The following is a 20343-nucleotide window of genomic DNA, read 5'->3' on the forward strand; positions in this document are numbered from 1 at the left end:
CCCCACATATAGGGTATCAGCGTACTCAGGACAAATTGCACAACAACTTTGATGGTCCAATTTCTCCTGTTACCCTTGTGAAAATAAAAAATAGTGGGCTAAAAAATAATTTTTGAGGAAAGAAAATATTTTTTATTTTCACGGCTCTGCATTATAAACTTCTGTGAAGCACTTGGGAGTTCAAAGTGCTCACTACACATCTAGATAAGTTCCTTGGTGGGTCTAGTTTCCAAAATGGGGTCACTTGTGGAGGGTTTCTACTGTATAGGCACATCAGGGGCTCTGCAAACGCAACATGACACCTGCAGAACATTCCAGCAAAGTCTGCATTCCAAAATGGCGCTCCTTCCCTTCTGAGCTCTCCCATGTGCCCAAACAGTGGTCCACTCCCACATATGGGGTGTCAGCGTACTCAGAACAAATTGCACAACAACTTTTAGGGTCCAATTTCTCCTGTTACCATTGGAAAAATAAAAAATAGTGGGAAAAAAATCATTTTTGAGGGAAAAAATGATTTTGTATTTTCACTACTCTGCGTTATAAACTACTGTGAAGCACTTCTGGGTTCAAAGTGCTCATCATACATCTAGAAAAGTTCTTTAAGGGGTCTATTTTCCAAAATGGTGTTATTTGTGAGGGTTTTTCACTGTTTAGGCACATCAGGGGCTCTCCAAATGCGACATGGCGTCCAATCTCAATTCCAGCTAATTCTGCATTGAAAAAGTCAAACAGTGCTCCTTCCCTTCTGAGCTCTGCCATGCGCCCAAACAGTGGTTTAGCCCCACATATGGGGTATTGGTGTACTAAGGATAAGATGCACAACTCTGGGGGTCTAATTTCTCCTGTTAACCTTGCAAAAATAAAAATTTGGGGGCAAAAAGATCATTTTTCTGGAAAAAAATGATTTTTTATTTTCACGGCTCTACGTTATAAACTTCTGTGAAGCATTTGGAGGTTCAAAGTGCTCACCACACATCTAGATAAGTTACTTAGGGGGTCTAGTTTCCAAAATGGGGTCATTTGTTGGGGGTTTCCACTGTTTAGGCACACCAGGGGCTCTCTGTAATGGTCAACGTGTGACTGGACACAGCGCCTCCAGCAGGGCGAATTTATGATACACGTGACCCTGGATACAGTGCCTCCAGCAGGGCGAATTTAAATAATACCGGGACGTGCAGCCGGATACACCGTCTCCAGCTGGCGAATTTAAAAAGTACACGGAAAACTGGATACCCCGCCTCCAGCTGGCGAATTTAAATAATAAGGGGAAACACAGGAACAATTACAGTGGTGGGCCCTGTAATAGGAAATAGGGACGTGGAGACCTCCTAAGCTCCCCTGAGGAAGCGTCCCTGCACTCCTTACGTTCCCTATACAGGCTCCGCACCTGTCGCCGCACGCGAACCTTATGCCCTGACTCGCCCTGAAACTAGTCCCTCGCTAGGGCATTGGCCGGTGCGGAAACTAATCCCACCACTGCACTAGATCACACATAAGGAAAGTCACAAACAGGGGAAATAGAAAACTTAGCTCTCTCTGTGCAAATGCTCCAGCACAGAGTCCAGCAACCGACTGCAGCCTTCCTCCTGAATAGCTGCCACCAAGTTCAGTAAGCGCTGCAAAGAACTCCCTTCAGTGACTACTTCCACATCAGAACTCAGATTGAGCTGAGCAATCTCTCCAGCTCCTTCCACCACCAAGGTTGGTTGCAAATGAACAACTATCACCAACAATGATTGAATACCCTGAGACTCATTTATAGAGCCTCACACCTGATTTATAATTACAATTAAACCTACCACTAAGGTGCGATACCACTCCCCACCACCGGGCAACTTAGAATGAAAGACACCACGTGTGATAATTCCAATGGCCACCGGGGGCAATCACGTCACACATTGCACTTGACAAAGTAAAAAAAATTCACTTTGTCCAATTTAAAACTGTCAGATCATGACACTCTCCAAACGCAACATGGTGTCCGATCTCAATTCCAGCCAATTCTATATTGAAAAAGTCAAACGGCGCTCCTTCCTTTCCAAGCCCTGCCGTGCGCCCAAACAGTGGTTTACCCCCCGATATGGGGTATCGGCGTATTCAGGAGAAATTGCACAATAAATTTTGTGGTTCATTTTCTCTTTTTACACTTGTAAAAATATAAAAATTGGTTCTGAAGTAAAATGTTTGTAAAAAAAAGTTAAATGTTAATTTTTTTCTTCCACATTGCTTCAGTTCCTGTGAAGCACGTAAAGGGTTAATAAACTTCTTGTGTGGTTTTGAGCACCTTGAGGGGTGCAGTTTTCAGAATGATGTCACTTTTGGGTATTTTCTGTCATATTGACCTCTCAAAGTGACTTCAAATATGAGGTGATCACTAAAAAAAATGGTTTCGTAAATGTTGTAAAAATGAGAAATCTCTGGTCAACTTTTAACCCTTATAACTTCCTAACAAAAAAAAATTGGTTCCAAAATTATGTAAAGCAGACCTGTGGGAAATATTATTTATTAAATATTTTTTGTGACATATCTCTCTGATTTAAGGGCATAAAAATTTAAAGTTTGAAAATTGCCGAATTTTAAAAATTTTCGCCATATTTCCGTTTTTTTTTCATAAATAAACGCAAGTCATATCAAAGAAATTTTACCACTAACATGAAGTAAAATATGTCACGAAAAAGCAGTCTCAGAATCAGCGGGATCTATTAAAGCAATTCAGAGTTATAACCTCATAAAGTGACAGTGGTCAGAATTGTAAAAATTGGCCCGGTCATTAAGCTGCAAATTGACTCCTTCACTAAGGGGTTAAAAAACCTCCATCAGTTTTGAATGTTTTTATTTTTTGCATGCAAGAAAAACACTCTCACGGTAAAAACTGACACACTTATTTTATTTTGCATTGTTTATATAGCGCCACTAGTTCCACAGCGCTTTACAGACCTTATCATCACTGTCCCCATTGGGGCTCACAATCTAAATTCCCTATCAGTATGTCTTTTTAGTGTGGGCGGAAACTTGAGAACCCGGAGGAAATCCACGTAAACACAGGGAGAACGTACAAACTCCTTGCAGATGTTTTCCTTGGTGGGATTGGAAGCCAGGACTCCAGCGCTGCAAGGCTGCAGTGCTAACCACTGAGCCACCATATTGTGCTAAGCACTGAGCCACCATACAGTGCTAACCACTGAGCCACCATATTGTGTTAAGCACTGAGCCAGCATACAGTGATAACCACTGAGCCACCATACAGTTCTAACCACTGAGCCACCATATTGTGCTAAGCACTGAGCCACCATACAGTGATAACCACTGAGCCACCATACCATGCCAACCAGTGAGCCACCATACAGTGCTAACCGCTAGCCACATTGAACAAACACTGATGGAAATCTGCCTCGATTCAGGGTATATGGCGGGTGGCACATTGAGACTTCTGCTATATTGAAAGTGTTTTTCCACTGAAGACTTTATGTTTAGCCTTATATTTGGTATTTGGACTATAAAGCCATTTTGATATCTCTCTTAAAGGGTTTGTACCCAGTTTGGAGGCTATCCTTAAGGGCTCGTACACACGAGCATTCATATCAGACGAGAGCTAGCTGTGGCTTTCGCGGATGGCACTGCTACCTGTGATATTTTATGGTGCTGTCCATATGTCCGATTTTTTTCTTTGGGCAAAAATTCTGAGATATGTCCAATTTTGATCCAAGATTGACAATGCAAGTCTTTGGGTCCATGAGAAATATTGGCTCACACTGCGATGACAACCACGTGTGGTCGAATTTTCACAGATTGACAGTATGGAGAAGGTGGATACATTTTTTTTTCTTTCTTCTCCGCCTTTGAGAAATACTCGCGCCACTCTGATCAGAGTAATCGGACCCTTTTTCTCAGATGGAGAGAAAACGGTCTTGTACACAATCCCTGATCCACTGAATAAGAGATAACCTCCCAATCGCTGGGGGTCCGACTCCGATCGCTGGGATTTCTCCAGTACTGAGAACGAGGATGTAATGAGCCCCGTTGTGAATGGGGCAGAGGTTGAGCATGCGCACCTCCGCACCTTTCATGATGGGAGCTCCAAAGACCAGCCAAGTGCAGTCCTCGGCTATCTCCGGCAGTCCTCTTGAGAATGAATAATGCCAAAATCAAGGATGCAAAATTTTGTATGCTCTACCCTACCCTTATCACCTGCTGCCATTTTTTTTTTTAGATTCAACATCTGCGTTCTACACGGGAGGAGACATGTTGGACTATCTGCTTTCACAGGGAGAAATTTCGGCTCGTGATGGACTCCTGGTCACCTGGTATCATGCGGCAAACAACAAGAGCCAGCTGCAGGATGCACTCAACAGTAATGTCCACCATTACTCATGTCTGCTATTAGTGGTTTTCACCTGAAAATATAAAAAATGGTTCAGCAGTGAAAATGGCTTTGTTCCTCATGTAAACCAGGCAGAAATCAAATTCCATATTTTCAGAGCTATTTTATAAGCAACATATCCAACTGTACCAGACTTGATTAATCCGATCTGATCTTTCGTATGTTAAAGTTGGGCTCCACAAAAAAAACAAAAACATTTGACTAGAGTTTTCAAACTTCAGGGATCGTCTTAGTTTAGGTTCTTCTCGTTCCAGATGTGGAAATAACCATGAACATGGCAATCAACTCTCCACTCCGCTAATTGCTAACTATGAAAAGTTTAGGAGACTCTCATGAAAATTAATCCTATATATGTTAATGTATACATTTATTTTTTTTTTTTTATTTTTTTTTTTATCCAGCTCTTCAATTTAGGGAACCTCCGAAGTAGGAATTTGTGTCACCACTCCTCTATTAGAAACTACACCCTTTTCCCGCACCCTGAAAATTAATTTGAACGCCAAGTTCCCATTGATCATTTGCTTTTTTTTTTCTTTTAAGTCACTTTTTCTTTGTTTTTTTTGTCTATTAATGACATTTTTTGTGCCAAATTTTTCAAACTGGTGCATTAATTTTGAACAAAAGCAAAAATGCGCGTTACTTTTATCTATTTCGCACTTTTTTTTTTTTAGAGCTGGAAGTTGTATGTAAGGCCGAGATGTCGCAAAAATTTCAAGTGCACTTAACATCACTCCAGGAAAAGACTGGAGTAAACTAGTGCAAAAACACTGACACTTTTTAAAAAGTCGCAATGCATGAATAGAGCGAAACCATCTGGGAAAAAAAATATGACCACAATGGCAAACATACAAAAAAAAAACCCCATGTAAAATAGATGTAAAAAAAAGGCACAAATTAGAATTTGGCGCAAATCAAAAACAGGCTAAAACAGCAAAAACTAGAAAAAAGACATACCGTATATACAATAATGAATCAGGGACCAAAACTGAGTCTTAGACTATCCATAAGAGTTGGCTAATTTTCCGGGGTGTCTCAGAAACCTTCTGGAAAAGTCGAGTAGAGCCCCCCTTTCTTTAGGAGCCTCACAGGCGTTCCAGGAGAGTTGCACAGTATGGTGTATATCCTCATGTAAGAGTTTAAGACTTTCTTGAAAATAGGATATTGGATTAGTTTCTGTCCTTAGCGGGACTAAGAATCTAATTCTTGCCCACAAATTTATTAAAGTGAATCTGTCAGCACTGATTTTCTATGTAATCTAAGAGCAGTATGACATAGGGGCAAAAACCCTGATTCCAGTGATGTGTCACTTACTGGTCTGCCAGCGGTCAGTTTTCTCTGCTGCAGATCTAGCAGTGCTTCAATGCTGAGCTATATGTAAACCCTCCTACATCACTGATTGGCAGCTTTCTGTCAAAAGAAATCTGCCAATCAGTGGTGGGGGTGGGGTTTCACAGAGCAAAAGGACTGGTTTGCATGGGGCACCTGGTCCTGCAGTGATAATCTCCTGCTGATAAAACACTGATTTTATTGAAACAGCAACACATAGCCTAGTAAATGACATATCACTGGAATCAGGGCCTTTGCTCCTACATGATGCTGCTCTCGTATTACATAGCAAAAGTCTGCTGGCATATTCCCTTTAAATGTGAGAGTAGCTATGGAAATACAGAGGGAGCAAGGACATCAGGGACCCCAAAGGACATTCTGCCACAAACTTGCATTTTAAATGGTGCATGGAAGATGGGGGGGACACAGGAAACAGTCAACGAGCTTGATGTTTGCACCCATTATGTTCTATGCAGTCTCCGCACTAAAGACTCACATGGAAGGACAAAGCGTGACATGAACATTGTGCAGTTTAATCTTTTCCTCTGTATCTTTTATTCACTGTAACTAAATATCAATGAGAAAAGGTGAATAAGGAAAGCTCAGAATTGGGATGTGATATGCTATATAGTGATTCTGCTATGGATCACTATCCGGCTACCTGGTTTTGCCTTTCTATTAATTTTAACCCTTCAGGTACTGTAGTGGTATAAAAGAAAGACCCAGCAAGAGTACAGTGGGTGTAACTGGCCTCTATAATCCTTCCAACAAGTACAGCGGAGCTCAGCAAAGCAAGGATTTAAATCAAATATAACTTTTAATTTGAATCATAAAATGTATAAGGCCAATAATAATACATAAACAACCAAGACAAAACATAAAGTGCTAGTGCTCGAGACAATACATAAAGTGCTAGTGCTCAAGATAATCAGTGCCCATGATAAAAATTGGTTTGATCTCACCAATGTAGGTTTTTGTCTTTTTCTTTCTGTCCCAGGTACAAAAGACAAGAGAGGGAGAAGAACATTGATAAAGAAGGGGGGGGGGTTTAAGTTACTCTGCGTTCCAGAGACCGGAAATGGCATCAGACGCTGCTGTAATGGGAGGTGGATCCACTGAACATATAAACATTACAACTGACATGATGCTGAAACTGACCAAATCGGGGCACTGACACAACTAGTCAGACTCATTTTTGGTTCTACCAACCAACATATAAAAACAAGTGCACACAAAGGTCTCATAAAAACTAACAATTTATTAAATATACCTATAAAAAGATTGAAAAACTAAAGACATTCATATAGCAAAACAGAATGTTCCTAAAAGTGTCACCAGTAACATGGACAAAATAAGAGTTGTAAAGTAACACGGCAGATTCCAAATAGGACAAAGAGCCCATCTACGTAGTAATCCTAGTCAACTAACAAGTGTCATGGCTGATACTAAATAGTTTAGTGAAAAAATGCATAAGGTAAGTACTTACACAAAAGATGGTATGTCAGTGAAAAGGGGGGTATGGTACATGCGTCCTGGTCCTCCTGCCCCAACGCACTTTGAGGCTTTGTGTGCACTCGTTTTCATATGTTGGTTGGTAGTTTAGTTTTGGAGTGTGTCTCTCTAATATTTTCCTCTTGTTTGCTCAGTCTTTTATGTTGGTATTCATTTTTAGTACTACGTGCCACTGCAAGAGTCCAATCTATATTCCCATATATTATTTTATCCCCCCTGATGAACCCAACTGAACGGAGGGGGAAACGCGTTTGGAGGCCATACAATCTCTATGGGTAATTTGGGAGCAGGCTATTCTTGGGTACTGCCCTTGTAAGGGTAGGAGCAATGGAGGGGCACAACAAGGAGTTTTAGAGGAAAGAGTAACTTCAACCTCCCCCCCCCTGCTATCATTGTTCCTCTCCTGCACCTGTCTTGTGTTCCTGGGACAGAAAGAAAAAGGGAAAAACTAGATTGGTGAGATTAAATCAATTTTTATCATGAGCACTGACTATCTCGAGCACTAGCACTTTATGTATTGTCTCGAGCACTAGCACTTTATGTATTGTCTCGAGCACTAGCACTTTATATATTGTCTTGGTTGTTTATGCATTATTATTGGCTTTATATATTTTATGATACGAATTAAAAGTTATATTTGATTTAAATCCTTGCCTTGCTGAACTCCGCTGCAGTTGTATACAAGTGTTTGAGACACTCTTGTAATCCCAGTGTCATGTATTACATGTGCAATGAGCTGTTTATTTTAATGACAAGGGAATTTTTGGGCAGGAAATCTCTATTGCAGTCTAGGCAGTTTTGTCCAGAAGACATTCTTTCCTTCACAGCTAGTTTATAAACTGTGCCGACAAATGATTCTCTATACTTTAGCAATCGCACAATTTTCATGATTATTTCTTCATGTATTTTGCATAAAAAATTGAATAACTTTGTAAATATATAGCTCTAATTACCTTGTGCTCATCCTGAGTTAAAGGGTGGATTATACTACAAAACTGTGCTCACAGTTCTAATGGCCGACACCGGAAACACCGGAAACAGTCAAAAAGTTTGTTATCAGACATACAGACATATCCTAACCATTTACCTGATCTCTTATAATGTTATGTGACTTGAGATTAATGTGCAATGTTGGGGCAGGATCACACAAATCACTAAAACATTAATGCTGGGAGATTACAGCGCTAAAGCCTGCAGTATTAATACTTTAGCTCTGTACTTTAAAACAAAATTACATTCCCCCCTAGAAATATTCACCTTTGCTGACTTCATCTCTAATATTCAGTTGTCTCTGAGCGAGTGGGTGAAAACTAGCTATTATGATATATCCCATATACTACACACACACACAGACATGTGGGATTCCTGCTCTCCTGTCTCTCTATAGCACATGTCCAGGGTCATCAGCAAAATGGAGGACATTACACAACAGTACTGAGCAGTGTACCTGTGAATCCAGCCATGGTTATAATATAACACTCACTAGAAAGCATCTGAATGGGTCTGTGTGTGTGTAAACAACTCTCTTCCACTCTGAACTTTCCTCTATCTCACTCTATATACTTCAATAAGCAGCTGTAATCTGACACTTCAGTGAGCTGGCATTAAATCGTTTTTGAGCAAGATGGATTTTAGAAGCAGATTTCTCTAATAAAATAGATTTAAAAGTTTTATATATATATATATATATATATATATATATATATACTAGCTGAAGAGCCCGGCGCTGCCCGGGCATAGTAACTAACTGTGGTTAGTTATAGCAAATTAGAGTTATCCTCCATCCCATAGTCCCATGCCCATATACCCATCATACATATCCACGATCCCATAGTCGAGTGCCCATATACCCATCATACATATCCTCCATCCCATAGTCCCATGCCCATATACCCATCATACATATCCACGATCCCATAGTCGAGTGCCCATATACCCATCATACATATCCTCCATCCCATAGTCCCATGCCCATATACCCATCACACATCCTCCATCCCATAGTCCCGTGCCCATATGCCCATCACACATCCTCCATCCCATGGTCCCATGTCCATGTACCCATCATACATATTTGCCATCCCATAGTCGAGTGCCCATATACCCATCATACATATCCTCCATCTCATAGTCCCGTGCCCATATACCCATCACACATCCTCCATCCCATAGTCCCGTGCCCATATGCCCATCACACATCCTCCATCCCATGGTCCCATGTCCATGTACCCATCATACATATTTGCCATCCCATAGTCGAGTGCCCATATACCCATCATACATCCTTCATCTCATAGTCCCATGCCCATATACCCATCATACATATCCTCCATCCCATAGTCCCGTGCCCATATACTCATCATACATATCCGCCATCCCATAGTCCAGTGCCCTTATACCCATCACACATCCTCCATCCCATAGTTAACCATTATGACATCATAATGAGCGGCGGGGCTTGCAACCTATGACGACATCAGCGTCGCCATGGCAACCATTATGACATCATAAAGAGGGGCGGGGCTTGATACACACACACACTTTTTCCCCATTATGTAGATAGGGGCAAAATTGTTTGGTGAATTGGAACGCACAAGGTCAAAATTTTGCCTCACAACATAGCCTAGGACACTCTCGGGGTCCAGACGTGTGACTGTGCCAAATTTTGTGGCTGTAGCTGCGACGGTGCGGATGCCTATCCCGGACATACACACATACATACACACACACATACATACACACACTTGAGCTTTATATAATATATATATATATATATACCATATTTTTTTATTATAAGACGCACTTTTTTTCCCCAAAATTTTGTTTGTCTAGCAAGACAATGACCCAAAACATACAGCCAAGACAACAAAGGAGTGGCTCAAAAAGAAGCACATTAAGGTCATGGAGTGGCCTAGCCAGTCTCCAGACTTTAGTCCCATAGAAACCTTATGGAGGGAGTTGAAGCTCCGAGTTACCAAGTGACAGCCTCAAAATCTTAATGATTTAGAGCTGATCTGCAAAGAGGAGTGGACCAAAATTCCTCCTGACATGTGCGCAAACCTTATCATCAACTACAAAAAAGTCTGCCTGTTGTGCTTGCTAACAAGGGTTTTGCCACCAAGTATTAAGTCTTGTTTGCCAGAGGAGTCAAATACTTATTTCTCACTGCAAAATGCAAATAAATTTATATAATTTATACTATGTGATTTTCTGGATTTTATTTTTGTTATTCTATCTTTCAATGTAAAATTAACCTGCCCTTAAAATTATAGACTGTTCATGTCTTTGTCAGTGGGAAAACTTACTAAATCAGCATGGGATCAAATACTTATTTCCCCCACTGTAAGTCCATTTCAGTACTAGAAAATGACATACCGTAGTTGCCAGGACCCCCTAAAACCATCCCTGAACCCACACATGGTGACTGTATATATACTTCCTCAGGTGGCATCATGGTCTTAGAAGCAGATGTCAATGTGGAAGGACAAGGAACCCCAAATGAGACAGATATTCCGATTATGGCTCATCCACCCGCTGTATATAGTGACAACACTCTACAAGAATGGTTGGATACCGTCCTTCAGTCTTCGCAAGGTAATAAATAATTCTGTCTGGACAAAGAACATATAAAAAAAAAAAGCTTGTAGAGAACAAGAGGACCATCACCAGATCAAAATTGATCAGTTTTTGCTCTTAATTCATTTCCACTGCTTTCCTGAGTATTCCGTTTTTTGGTTTTTTTTTTCCTTTTAATTCGCCATACGGATCCAGAGATATGGGGCTTTTTACATGGCTAATTAGATAATAATGCATTGCAGCCTAAAGACCCGCCCCAGAGGATCATGAGAGACAAGTGTCCAATATAAAGACCATAAAAAATAGCACAAAGTAAAAAGGATCATATCTCTGGAACCGTATGGTGGATTATAAAAAAAAACAAACAGAATGGGAATAAAATAAGAGCAAAACCTGCTGATAGGTCCTCTTAAACCCACAGTCCACTACACAAAATATTTTGGACTCCAATAGCATACCGAATAAACTGTTCCTTATGTATTTTTTTTTTCTTGTGTATGAAAAAAAATGGACAGATTACCAGCAGTGGGTTTTTTTTTATTATGTTAGTTTTTACCATCATTTTTTTTTACGTAAATAAATTAATTATTTTTAAAAACCACTACTCTTACAATGCAATGTTAAAAAAGTTCAGCACGTGGATGGCATTCCGTGTGCCCCCCCCCCCATTATTTTCACATGCCTATAGACTTGTATGGATAGTTTTGATCCATTACGTAAATGGGTCCAGTGCGCTGCAATACACGCTGCCGGCCAATCAAAGGCCAGCAGCGGACATCAGCATGCACGTGACCGGGGTGCATGGCAGTGACGTTATGCGTGTCCGTCAGTCAGCTGTTGGCTTCAGAAGAGGACGCTGTACGGCGGCGGAACGGAGGGAAGGTGAGTAGAATAATTTATTTTTTTCTATGCATTAAAAAACAACGACAGAATGGTGGACATATATACCAGGATGCGGTCTGGGATAAGAGACATATTTACTAGGATGGGGCCCAGCAGGGGGAACATATATGCTAGGAAGGGGGATATATATGCCATGGTGGGGCCAGGATAAGGGACATATATACAAGGATGGGGGATGTATATGTATCAGGATGGTGCCTAGGATAAGGGATATATACCAGGATGGGGCCCTGTATAAAGGGACATATACGCCAAGATGAGGAACATATATAATAGAATGGGGTACATATATACCAGGATGGGGCCCTGTATAAAGGGACATATACGCCAAGATTAGGAACATTTATATAATAGGATGGGGTACATATAAACCAGGATGGGGCTGGTGTGAGGGACATATATACCAGGATGGGGCTATGGTGAGGGACATATATACCAGGATGGTGGACACATATGCTAGGATGGGCCCAGGATGAGGGGACATATATATACCAGGAAGGATGGGGGACATTAGTACATAATGGGAGAAGAGGGGCAACTTGTATCTCCTTATAAGATTTAGAATGCTACGAGGGTCGATACATCTAACCAACATCAGTGGGCGGATGGGGCAGGTGTGTATGTTTTTGAGGTGTTACAGGTCTAAATTTTGCATCGGACCCTAGTTATGCCACCGCTGGAACACCTAATAACTAGCTCTAATCTGTGAAAAACCACAGGTTAAAGGCACCACTACGAAGTAACATGGTTCATTACACAGCGCCTAATAAATTTGTTGAGGCATTGATGTTGCTTCGTTTAATAGAAGTCCCATATAACTCTAAAACAGACAGCCTAAAAGTTTGCTCTTTGGAAGAACTAACCAAGACTGATGTTTCATCCATCAGTCTTGTATCAGAAGCCCGCTGGTGGACGGTGTGCCAAATCTATTAATAAATTTGTTGCGTCCTTTGGCTATCGTGCACCGGAGGGTGAAGTATATACCAGCTATCCACTTTATAGCATGTGTCATGGTAAACTTTTTGGACAGCAGTTGTCCCCACCCTTTTATGCAAAGACCAATTTACTTTTTAGATAAGTATCTAGATTCTTGCAAAAGGTAAAAAAGTAGCAAATTTTTTTTTCGAATTCATTTCCAATATTGCACCAAATTTTGTACCAAATTGTGACTTTTTTTACAACACAAAAAAAATGATTCGGGCTTTTCTTGGTATTGCAGCTCTTTCTATACATAGGGGCAGAACAATAATATCATGAACAAAAGTGCTGCCGGTTCAGGAAGAAAGTAGCCATGTTTTGTGTGCCTGATATATAATCTAATGTAATAAAAAGCAGCCGTTAGGTAAACGCAATGAAAGTGTCCTCAGAGTCCATAGGAAGACTTTTTTAATATATTTACCGACGAGTAATTCATATCCATGTTTTCGGTTTATCCCATCTAGGTATCAAGTTGGACTTCAAGAATATCAAAGCTGTTGGCCCATCACTAGACATATTACTTGCTAAGTCCTCCAAAACTCCTATAAACCGTCCCGTATGGCTAAATGCCGATATCGTGCCCGGTCCCAATGTCTATCACGAAATAGGAGTAAATGCGACAAAGTCAGTATCTGGTGATGTATATTTATTAGAATTTGAATACAAGTCTGATTGATACTTGCACAGCGCCACATTAGCCCATGGACGTTGTGTTGTATTGCAGCTTGGCTTTTTTTAGTTTGACCTGAGCTGCAATACCAGCCACAGCCTATGGGCAAGAGTGGCGCTGTTTCTTGAAGAAAGCAAACTTTTCTAATCCTATGCAACACTTATAATTTATAATTACAGGTTTCTAAAACTCATCCAAGAGAGGTACCCTGACATCACCATCTCTCCTGGCTGGATCACTTTATACTTGCCACCCATCATCTCTAATAAAACTTACTCAAAAGAAATGATTGAGAAGATGTACAATCTAGTAAAAGATCTGCCCCAAAGGATCACTTTTCCGGCTCGCGCTGTTCTCACTCGCTCGGCTTGGCAGAATTTCTACTGGCTCCTGAAGCAATCTGACCAGTAAGCTGATATTCTGAGGTCACAGATGTGTTTATATAAAGTATACTAGAGATCAATATGTAAACTATAAAAGAACGCCCAGGTATTACACACCTAAAGCCATACATAAACCATAGCATATGAGTATACAGACACTATACAGAAAAAAGTATAGGGACACATATCTTAATCATTGAATTCAGGTTTATCATCTGGTCCCATTTCCCCCAGTGTATAACATTCAGACCCCGGTGTACAACATTCGGCCCTTCAATGGATTGTCAGAGACCAAGTCCGCGGTCAGGTGCCTGAGGTCGGAGAGCATCAAGAGCAAAAGGGATAACACAGACAAGTCAAAACAAATCCAAGGTCTGGCAACATGATCAGGAAATCAGACACAGAGCTTTGCTCAGTGATGTGTGTGCTTCCTACTGCGTCTGATTTCCTCAGGTAGCTGACCTTGGGCTTGGCCTCTGAATATCCATTTCTGTTATCCCCTTATCTTGACGTAGCCTCCTGGCATTTGAGCCCAGACTGTTACCTGACCATGCCTTTGTCTTGCCCCTCTGAACTACGAGCCCTCATGGTATCTGAACTCGGACTTCCTGACTACTCTTTCTCGCGGCTTGTTCATCAGCGTCACAACACCACACATTTTACCATATAATGCACTGAAAATTGGAAAATAAGGTCCAAGTGGGTTGAAATAGTAAAAAAAAATTAATTCAACCATTTTGGGGGGTTTCGCTTTTATGGCATTCATTGTATGGCAAAAAATGATATGGAAATATGATTCTATAGGTCAGACTGAATATGAGGGAACCAAACTTTGTACATATTCCTGTCTAATCATTTTAGTGGTTAAAAAATTCCAAACAAAAATTTGTTTGTCATCCTTTACCCGAAACGTGAAACTTTTTTTTTTGCCATTCATGAAGCTGTGTGATGGCGCTTTTCAATGGCGCTTTCATTGATACCATTCTGGGGTACATAACACTTTTCGATGGTTTTTAATTGTATTATTCTTTAGACACATGCGGCATCAGAAAAACTTAAATTCTATTGTCGTCATTATTTTTCTCTTTTCAGTATTTTCCATATGGATTAATTCATTACAGTAATTTTCTAGTTTGGTAGTTTGTACTTTTACAGATGCGACAATACTATATGTATCTAATATATAAAGCTCAATGTGTGTGTGTGTGTATGTATGTATGTATGTATGTCCGGGATTGGCATCCGCACCGTCGCAGCTACAGCCACAAAATTTGGCACAGTCACACGTCTGGACCCCGAGAGCGTCATAGGCTATGTTGTGAGGTGAAATTTTAACCCCGCGCATTCCAATTCACCAAACAATTTTGCCCCTATCTACATAATGAGGAAAAAGTGAAAGGAAAAGTGTTGGAGGCAAATTGACAGCTGCCAGATGTGAACAAGGGGGACTTAAAGAATGAGAGCGATGGCGCCAAACAGTATATACCGTACAGTTGCTAAGGTGGGGCCCTGACATGGGATACTCACCACACACGGGGATATGAACACACACACAAAATGCGCCACACACTACCACGTGCTCCAACACATATACCACCCTCAGCACACATTTCACCACACATACACCAACCTCGCCACATAAAAGTCCAAACACAAAAGTCGCCACTCAAAACTCGCAACGCTGTCCCAGAGCTGTTTAAAAGATGAAAAATGAGCTGTGATTGGTCGCTATCAGCAATAGTTTTCTTTGTAGACAGTTGTGGTAACTGAGGCCTATTATTCTTATCATTTCTATGGTGTTATCGTCCTTCTGTAAAGCTGGAAATAACACAATTTATTACCGTGCCAACACAGACCACCCTCTGACACAGACTGCAGGATAGGATTAGATACGCAGCTCAGCACATAGCATCACACAGAATAGTATTAGATACATGGCTCAGCAGACAGTATCACACAGGATAGGATTAGATGCACAGCTCAGCACACAGTATCACACAGAATAGTATTAGATACACCGCTCAGCAGTCAGTATCACACAGAATAGGATTAGGTACACGGCTCAGCAGTCAGTATCACACAGGATAGGATTAGATACACGGCTCAGCAGACAGTATCACACAGGATAGGATTAGATACACGGTTCAGCAGTCAGTATCACACAGGATAGGATTAGATACACAGCTCAGCAGTCAGTATCACAAAGGAGAGGATTAGATACACGGCTCAGCAGACAGTATCACACAGGATAGGATTAGATACACGGCTCAGCAGTCAGTATCACACAGAATAGGATTAGGTACACAGCTCCGCAGTCAGTATCACACAGAATAGGATTAGATACACAGCTCAGCAGTCAGTATCACACAGGAGAGGATTAGACACATGGCTCAGCAGTCAGTATCACACAGGATAGGATGAGATACACGGCTCAGCAGTCAGTATCACACAGGATAGGATTAGATACACGGCTCAGCAGTCAGTATCACACAGGATAGGATTAGATACACAGCTCAGCACACAGCATAACACAGAATAATATTAGATACATGGCTCAGCAGACAGTGTCACACAGGATAGGATTAGATGCACAGCTCAGCACACAGTATCACACAGAATAGGATTAGGTACACGGCTCAGCAGTCATTATCACACAGGATAGGTTTAGATACACGGCTCAGCAGACAGTATCACACAGGATAGGATTAGATACACGGCACAGCAGTCAGTATCACACAGGATAGGATTAGATACACAGCTCAGCAGTCAGTATCACACAGAATAGGATTAGATACACAGCTCAGCAGTCAGTATCACACAGGAGAGGATTAGACACATGGCTCAGCAGTCAGTATCACACAGGATAGGATTAGATACACAGCTCAGCAGTCAGTATCACACAGGAGAGGATTAGATACACAGCTCAGCAGTCAATATCACACAGGATAGGAACAGATACACGGCTCAGAAGACAGTATCACACAGGATAGGATTAGATGCATAGCTCAGCACACAGTATCACACAGAATAGTATTAGATACACGGCTCACCAGTCAGTATCACACAGAATAGGATTAGATACACGGCTCAGCAGTCAGTATCACACAGGATAGGATTAGATACACAGCTCAGCAGACAGTATCACACAGGATAGGATTAGATACACGGCTCAGCAGTCAGTATCACACAGGATAGGATTAGATACACAGCTCAGCAGTCAGTATCACACAGAATAGGATTAGATACACAGCTCAGCAGTCAGTATCACACAGGAGAGGATTAGACACATGGCTCGGCAGTCAGTATCACACAGGATAGGATTAAATACACGGCTCAGCAGTCAGTATCACACAGAATAGGATTAGATACACGGCTCAGCAGTCAGTATCACACAGGATAGGATTAGATACACAGCTCAGCAGACAGTATCACACAGGATAGGATTAGATACACGGCTCAGCAGTCAGTATCACACAGAATAGGATTAGATACACAGCTCAGCAGTCAGTATCACACAGGAGAGGATTAGACACATGGCTCGGCAGTCAGTATCACACAGGATAGGATTAGATACACGGCTCAGCAGTCAGTATCACACAGAATAGGATTAGATACACGGCTCAGCAGTCAGTATCACACAGGATAGGATTAGACACATGGCTCGGCAGTCAGTATCACACAGGATAGGATTAGATACACGGCTCAGCAGTCAGTATCACACAGAATAGGATTAGATACACGGCTCAGCAGTCAGTATCACACAGGATAGGATTAGATACACAGCTCAGCAGACAGTATCACACAGGATAGGATTAGATACACGGCTCAGCAGTCAGTATCACACAGGATAGGATTAGATACACAGCTCAGCAGACAGTATCACACAGGATAGGATTAGATACACGGCTCAGCAGTCAGTATCACACAGAATAGGATTAGATACACAGCTCAGCAGTCAGTATCACACAGGAGAGGATTAGACACATGGCTCGGCAGTCAGTATCACACAGGATAGGATTAGATACACGGCTCAGCAGTCAGTATCACACAGAATAGGATTAGATACACAGCTCAGCAGTCAGTATCACACAGGAGAGGATTAGACACATGGCTCGGCAGTCAGTATCACACAGGATAGGATTAGATACACGGCTCAGCAGTCAGTATCACACAGAATAGGATTAGATACACGGCTCAGCAGTCAGTATCACACAGGATAGGATTAGATACACAGCTCAGCAGACAGTATCACACAGGATAGGATTAGATACACGGCTCAGCAGTCAGTATCACACAGGATAGGATTAGATACACAGCTCAGCAGTCAGTATCACACAGAATAGGATTAGATACACAGCTCAGCAGTCAGTATCACACAGGAGAGGATTAGACACATGGCTCAGCAGTCAGTATCACACAGGATAGGATGAGATACACGGCTCAGCAGTCAGTATCACACAGGATAGGATTAGATACACGGCTCAGCAGTCAGTATCACACAGGATAGGATTAGATACACAGCTCAGCACACAGCATAACACAGAATAGTATTAGATACATGGCTCAGCAGACAGTGTCACACAGGATAGGATTAGATGCACAGCTCAGCACACAGTATCACACAGAATAGGATTAGGTACACGGCTCAGCAGTCATTATCACACAGGATAGGATTAGATACACGGCTCAGCAGACAGTATCACACAGGATAGGATTAGATACACGGCACAGCAGTCAGTATCACACAGGATAGGATTAGATACACAGCTCAGCAGTCAGTATCACACAGAATAGGATTAGATACACAGCTCAGCAGTCAGTATCACACAGGAGAGGATTAGACACATGGCTCAGCAGTCAGTATCACACAGGATAGGATTAGATACACAGCTCAGCAGTCAGTATCACACAGGAGAGGATTAGATACACAGCTCAGCAGTCAGTATCACACAGGATAGGAACAGATACACGGCTCAGAAGACAGTATCACACAGGATAGGATTAGATGCATAGCTCAGCACACAGTATCACACAGAATAGTATTAGATACACGGCTCACCAGTCAGTATCACACAGAATAGGATTAGATACACGGCTCAGCAGTCAGTATCACACAGGATAGGATTAGATACACAGCTCAGCAGACAGTATCACACAGGATAGGATTAGATACACGGCTCAGCAGTCAGTATCACACAGGATAGGATTAGATACACAGCTCAGCAGTCAGTATCACACAGGAGAGGATTAGACACATGGCTCGGCAGTCAGTATCACACAGGATAGGATTAGATACACGGCTCAGCAGTCAGTATCACACAGAATAGGATTAGATACACGGCTCAGCAGTCAGTATCACACAGGATACGATTAGATACACAGCTCAGCAGACAGTATCACACAGGATAGGATTAGATACACGGCTCAGCAGTCAGTATCACACAGGATAGGATTAGATACACAGCTCAGCAGTCAGTATCACACAGAATAGGATTAGATACACAGCTCAGCAGTCAGTATCACACAGGAGAGGATTAGACACATGGCTCGGCAGTCAGTATCACACAGGATAGGATTAGATACACAGCTCAGCAGTCAGTATCACACAGGATAGGATTAGATACACGGCTCAGCAGTCAGTATCACACAGGATAGGATTAGATACACAGCTCAGCACACAGCATCACACAGGATAGGATTAGATACACGGTTCAGCAGTCAGTATCACACAGGATAGGATTAGATACACAGCTCAGCAGTCAGTATCACAAAGGAGAGGATTAGATACACGGCTCAGCAGACAGTATCACACAGGATAGGATTAGATACACGGCTCAGCAGTCAGTATCACACAGAATAGGATTAGGTACACAGCTCCGCAGTCAGTATCACACAGAATAGGATTAGATACACAGCTCAGCAGTCAGTATCACACAGGAGAGGATTAGACACATGGCTCAGCAGTCAGTATCACACAGGATAGGATGAGATACACGGCTCAGCAGTCAGTATCACACAGGATAGGATTAGATACACGGCTCAGCAGTCAGTATCACACAGGATAGGATTAGATACACAGCTCAGCACACAGCATCACACAGAATAGTATTAGATACATGGCTCAGCAGACAGTATCACACAGGATAGGATTAGATGCACAGCTCAGCACACAGTATCACACAGAATAGGATTAGGTACACGGCTCAGCAGTCAGTATCACACAGGATAGGATTAGATACACGGCACAGCAGTCAGTATCACACAGGATAGGATTAGATACACAGCTCAGCAGTCAGTATCACACAGAATAGGATTAGATACACAGCTCAGCAGTCAGTATCACACAGGAGAGGATTAGACACATGGCTCAGCAGTCAGTATCACACAGGATAGGATTAGATACACAGCTCAGCAGTCAGTATCACACAGGAGAGGATTAGATACACAGCTCAGCAGTCAGTATCACACAGGATAGGAACAGATACACGGCTCAGCACACAGTATCACACAGAATAGTATTAGATACACGGCTCACCAGTCAGTATCACACAGAATAGGATTAGATGCACGGCTCAGCAGACAGTATCACACAGGATAGGATTAGATACACGGCT

At 41.8% G+C, this 20343-nt stretch overlaps 1 protein-coding gene across 1 annotated transcript in view; it reads left to right on the forward strand.

Moving 5' to 3' along the window:
* FAM151A (family with sequence similarity 151 member A) overlaps nucleotides 1–20343 on the forward strand; it is a 38813-nt gene that overhangs the window by 10797 nt on the left and 7673 nt on the right. The window contains exons 2-5 of the mRNA XM_073563698.1: nucleotides 4211–4351; nucleotides 10664–10813; nucleotides 13141–13300; nucleotides 13526–13753. Of these exons, the coding sequence (XP_073419799.1) occupies nucleotides 4211–4351; nucleotides 10664–10813; nucleotides 13141–13300; nucleotides 13526–13753 (679 nt within the window). The remainder of the gene's footprint in view (nucleotides 1–4210; nucleotides 4352–10663; nucleotides 10814–13140; nucleotides 13301–13525; nucleotides 13754–20343) is intronic.

Source organism: Dendrobates tinctorius, unplaced genomic scaffold (assembly GCF_039654945.1).
Source record: "Dendrobates tinctorius isolate UK_male_01 unplaced genomic scaffold, ASM3965494v1 ptg000396l, whole genome shotgun sequence".
Taxonomy (NCBI): domain Eukaryota; kingdom Metazoa; phylum Chordata; class Amphibia; order Anura; family Dendrobatidae; genus Dendrobates; species Dendrobates tinctorius.